This window comes from Lycium barbarum, chromosome 3 (genome assembly GCF_019175385.1).
Source record: "Lycium barbarum isolate Lr01 chromosome 3, ASM1917538v2, whole genome shotgun sequence".
Taxonomy (NCBI): domain Eukaryota; kingdom Viridiplantae; phylum Streptophyta; class Magnoliopsida; order Solanales; family Solanaceae; genus Lycium; species Lycium barbarum.
Genome location: NC_083339.1, coordinates 126,971,737 through 126,977,149, shown reverse-complemented (window position 1 = coordinate 126,977,149; position 5,413 = coordinate 126,971,737). Strand labels below are relative to the sequence as shown.

Below are 5,413 nucleotides of genomic sequence, written 5' to 3'. Positions count from 1 at the left end.
TGATGTTAGCCGAGCTGCTTAATTTCCTAATCATGAAGTCCAATTGAGAAGCTATGCCAATTCTTAAGCTAAAGAAAATAATTTCGTTAGATTCGATCTATTGCTTTATCAAACTTCTTTGTCAACTAATTTCCTAATCATGAAGTCCAATTGAGAAGCTATGCCAATTCTTAAGCTAAAGAAAATAATTTCATTAGATTCGATCTATTGCTTTATCAAACTTCTTTGTCAACTAGATTCACATAAAGTGAAACGTTACCCAAGCCATATTAAAGGGTGGAACCAATCAATGAAATACGAAAGTTTGTCTATGTTTGCAAATTTAGCTCGTCTTTTAGCACCAAAAATTATAGGATTTTTTTTTTTTTTTGGTCGAAAGGGAAAATTTTATTTCAACCATGTATGATAATTACAAAGCCACTAGTTCATGGGACTCTAGAACTAGATCTCATGCATATCTCTTTTTAGCGAAAATTCTAGGGACTGCTTCCAGATTTAACCATAAATGGTCGAGGATCAGTCACAATTTCCATGATCTGAAACTTTTCACAAGTTGTTATCAAAACATTTTGACAAAATTTTCAGTCGATTGACATTGAAGCTTGACCTCTGCTGTGAAAATTGCTCGTACTGGTCTGTGATCCGATAGTTTACACTCACCTCGACTATACTGCCTTTGATTCAATCCCTTCCCGAACCATATAATCCTATCACACCTGCATAATAAATAGTATTATTATTTTAATTTCTCAATCTTAATTAGATTTGCCAGTTTTTCATTATTATTGTTTTACATATAAAGATCTCTAATTACCACTTACCAAGCAGGAACTCGGGTCTTTCCCTTTTTCTCTTTCTGATTATTGCAGCCATAATAATCGTCAGAATCTTGGTTATATTTATATGTCGGTGCAAACTCGATTTCTTCCTCATTCCATCCCTCAAAGGTACAGCCTTCTCTTAGCTCTGCCTTCAACTTTAGTTTCAATTTTTCAATGTCAATTTAGGATCAGTAGTTAATAATGGTTGTATTTAGATTATGGAATTTCAATTTTACGTGGTCACATTTTAAAGATTTTTTAGATCATCAGTTCATTTAAGCTGGTTATAATAGGTCATTACTCTATTTTTATGTAATCATATCAAGCTTGTTATAAAGAGTAAAATATTGTCGCAGGTCAAATTAAACTGATGGGTAAAAATTCTAATATACTGCTAGCGCCTAGCGGACAGAACTTTAACTTTTAAAGTAAATGCCTGTATACATCTTGGAATTAATTTTATTTTGCTTGTGGATTAATTACAATACCTGATCGTTATGTAATAACGTGCTCCATTGCTGGTCATTGACCAAAGATCTAGTTGTGTGTTCTGGTAAGTCAATCCTGTAATTCAAGTCGCCAAGCCAAATTACCCTGCTGCTTCACATTACGCAACTTGCAACCGGTTAGAAAAATACTTATAAGGTTATAGTAGTGCATGTACTATTTAATCACTACTTGCAAATTGTGGTATTAATTACTCCATATTAGAAGATGTTTCAAGATATGCACCACTTGATATATGATATTCACTGCCTGCAAAGTGATCAAATCTTCTTTGTTGTATTAATTAGTATTTCCTCGGTCGCAATTTAAGTGTCATATTTTTCTTTTTGATCTGTCCCAAAAAAAGTGTCTCTTTCTATAGTTAGTAACTAAACAATTCAAACATCATAGACAAGTTTATAACTACAAGATTTTCAAAGGACACTTTAGTACATAATACACATCTTTAATTTAGGACTACAAAATTCAAAAGTCTATCTTTATTTCTTAAATTACGTGAATAGTCAAACTAAAACATTTAAATTGGGAGGGAGTAATTGAAAATTGTTAACTTCTTCGCTAAATAAGTGAGACTCATACAAGGTGCTAGGTAAGCGTTTTGACAATTTCACTTCCTCCTAGTTTTTTATGGAAAAAAATATTTTGTGCCACAAGCAACTGAGACAAGTTGTTGATACGTCTTTTTATTTTACAAAATAGTTTATCCATAGTTTGAAGCCCAAAAGTGTAAGATTTAGATCAACTAATTTATGAAACAAACAAGCTTTGCACAATTTCGTGTCAATTGTGTGAGACACAAAATAAAAAATTCTGGATTTTTATGCTTCCAATTTTTAAGCTAATCAACGTTCTTTCTAACATATAGGGAATAGCTGCCTGCTGACTTTATGAATATACCCTCAGAAATTGTAAAGTCCTTATGGGAGCTTACGATTTCCATGATAAAATCAATCTAAATATCAAAACGACTTTTGGCAATATCACCAGAATGATCGAAACCATATTCATAGAATGGCAACTTTTATGGATAGGTCGAAGACCGAGTGACACGTAATAAAAGGGTTATATTTGTAACCTTTCGTCAGAAAAGTATACTGTGCAAATAAAGTTTAAAAAAACAAAAGAAACATCTGAGAAAGGTATGCGTACTCATGTTGTAAAATCTTTGTCGGCAAACAGTAAAAAGGAACAGCGGAAAATAGCGTGCGTGATAGTATTTGGGAGACATTTGAATTTCGCTCTCTGTTGTCTCCTTCATTTCCACCAGAAGCCAAGTGACTACACACAAAGCAGAAGCTTGTCTCATGCAAGCAAAATCTAACCGAAACTGAACCCTGTACATGATCAATTGCTCACAATTATTAGTAAACCAAAAAGAATAGATATATAAGATTAATTACATGTATTCTTGATTCTTTAATAATCAGTGTTCTAAATTAAGAAGAAACACATAGTGATTTTTAAAAAAAATTACCTTGTTGCCAAGGCGGCCGAAGATACCACAGCCTACAGAGGAGACACTTGTATGGCTGATATAGGGAAGCAAATTAGTCCTTGCCCATATGGTAATAAAAATTCCAACCATTTGCTTGCTAATTATGCATTCAAACTGTGGTGAATTACTAGTTGTTGAACCCTCTCTCTTTAGTGGGTAAACCTTTTGATTTTCTCCAACCTCAGCCCTTTGATTGATAGCATCAGTCATGTTGAGGGATGCTCTAATAAGAGAATTCCATTGCATGGATATGCTTGTATTCTCTTGCACTATGATGTTTCCGGCATTCAGAGGTACAATTTCTTGAAACCTGACATTAAGTTTATAAATATATATTTGTAAAGTACAAGATTTGGGAGGTTAATTTTACATGGTCCATGTAATCTTTTTGTCACATTCAAGTAACTGAATTTTAGTCACTTACTATAACAGTAAAGTCAGTAAAGGTTACCCGAGAACATAAATGTCAGCCATATTGTTTCGAGTGTCAAGCAAGTCCTCCATGTTTAAATTGGTAGGTGGTGTGATGCCTCCAACATTCCATGAGCTAACAAATAATCTTTTTCCAGAAAAAAAAAAAAAAAAAAAAAAAAGAGGCAGGAAGTATAAGATGAAATGGAAGAGGATTGAAGAATTTTTAATGTAATTACATATAGTTAAATTAAGACAGAAATTAATTAAATGTATACGTGAAATTTTGAATTTCAGCTGAGGTAGTTTCAGAATCAGCTATTGAGTGATCTTCATCGTTCAGTCTGTCTTCTAGGATCTTGTTAGCTGCTAAAGTAAGCCACATGACCTCTGGTGAGAAGAAATAAATGCAAAATTTATATGATCATATAATTATGTGCAATATCATATGGGGGGGAGGGAGAGAGAGATGGTGGGGAATAAGTTAAAAGGAAAAGTTCGTATATATAAAGGGGGACAAAAAGGGCAGCTGATTTGTGGGAGTTCTATTCTGGAAAATTAGTTGAAAGGATGAAAACAACTGGAGTTGGGCTACAAATGATATGGTTGGTGGTTTATTTTATTAGGGAATACATATAAAGGGACGCAGTAAAAGTACCGAAGCAGAAAAATGAATGTAATACGTTACATTCAATCCATAACCCTCTGCTTGGATGGTTATTTCCCATGGTTCATTAATGTACAATATGACATGGTACAGTATAGTGTTGTATTGTATTGTACTGTATTAATAAATACAATGTTTGGATAGACTGTATTGTTTGTTGTGGTTTAATAACATTTGTACTGTTTGGTTTAACTGTATGATACTGTATAATAACTTGTAAGTTTACAAAAATACTCTTAGCTCTTAATTAGAAATTAGACAATATATATTAATAAAATTCAGGTAAAGAATAAAATAGAAATTTTAAAAAATAAGTAGCTAGTGAGCGGGGGTGGTGGAGGGATGGGTGGTTGTGAGATGAGGTTGCGGGTAGTGGGTGGTTGTGGGATGAGGTTGGGGGTAGTGGGTGGTGGTGAGGGGTAGTAGGTGGTGGAGGGGTGGGTGGTGTGAGGTGGGTGGTTGTGGGATGAGGATGGAGGTAGTGGGTGGTAGGGTGGGGTGAGTGGTTATGGAGGTGGGTGGTGTGAGGTGGGTGGTTGTGGGATAAGGATGGGGTGGGGGTGAGTGGTAGGGTAGGGGTGGGAGTGGGGTGGATGGTGGAGAGTGGAACAGGGTGGGGTGGGGTGAGTGGTAGGGTAGGGGTGGGGTGAGGTGGATGGTGGATGGAGGAGGGTGGGGTATAATGGGAAAATGAAATACGTAACTACGGAAAAACCACCAAATTCGTGGTTACAAAAATTGAGACTTTTCATGGTTATATAACTATGGAATGAACCACGGGTTTACAACACCATACCACATAATTTTAAAAACAATGGAAACAAACATGGTTTTATACAAAATCATACATTAATGAATCACACGAAACCACCATCCAAAAGGCGGGGGGGGGGGGGGGGGGGGTAAGGGAACGTGATGTAAGGGATGATGCAGGTTGGATTAAATTTTTTCTATTAAATTACGAAAGCGGAAGGTAAGTTTAATATATACTTATTGAAAAAGCATCTAAAATGATTGGTAAGATCGTCGCTTTTCCCCTATTAAAAATATACTCCTTGTTCTTGGACGAACTCTACATATAAATAGAGTTAACTATATAGGAAGTAGTGGAGTAACTAGCATTTTTCAAATCAAACCTTATGGCGGCAAAATCTTGATTTGTTAGGATACAAATAATGTTAGAAAAATGTGTGTTTGTGGTGAGAAATCTGAATGTGCTTTAAACGGTGTGCCTATCTTGAATCACTTTTCAAAGAGAATTATTTGTTTCTTACAAATACTCCCCGGGATAGAATGAAGCGGAAGTCAAGAAATAATGTAAACAAATCTCTGAACATACAAGAATTAATGATTTAGTCACTAAACTTATACAGTTTTCTTAAGGAAGAATATTGGTACTTTGAGTATTTCTTAGAATAGAAATATTTCCAGGATTTTTCTCTATTTATTGGAATGTTTTAATCCTTAATTAAATCTGAAATGATGCAATCTTTTGGGAAGAGATGCATTGTT

General features: G+C 34.7%; 1 protein-coding gene across 1 annotated transcript; it reads right to left on the bottom strand.

Annotated features, from left to right (window-relative positions):
- Positions 1–274: 274 nt before the first annotated feature.
- LOC132634136 (type IV inositol polyphosphate 5-phosphatase 9-like) lies at positions 275–3,675 on the bottom strand. Its single transcript, XM_060350438.1, has 7 exons — positions 3,513–3,675; positions 3,275–3,382; positions 2,803–3,133; positions 2,478–2,662; positions 1,310–1,418; positions 822–976; positions 275–716 (listed from the first exon to the last, which is right to left on the bottom strand). Exons 1-7 carry the CDS (start codon positions 3,617–3,619, stop codon positions 560–562), a joined length of 1,152 nt encoding a protein of 383 aa, XP_060206421.1. The 5' UTR covers positions 3,620–3,675; the 3' UTR covers positions 275–559.
- Positions 3,676–5,413: the final 1,738 nt, after the last annotated feature.

Coding starts and splice junctions, on each gene's coding strand:
- LOC132634136 (XM_060350438.1), bottom strand. CDS start 3,619: ATGTGGCTTACTTTAGCAGCTAACAAGATCCTAGAAGACAGACTGAAC. Junction 2,663..2,802: donor TCGGCCGCCTTGGCAACAAG/GTAATTTTTTTT, acceptor GATCATGTACAG/GGTTCAGTTTCGGTTAGATT. Junction 977..1,309: donor CGTTATTACATAACGATCAG/GTATTGTAATTA, acceptor TTGAAACTAAAG/TTGAAGGCAGAGCTAAGAGA.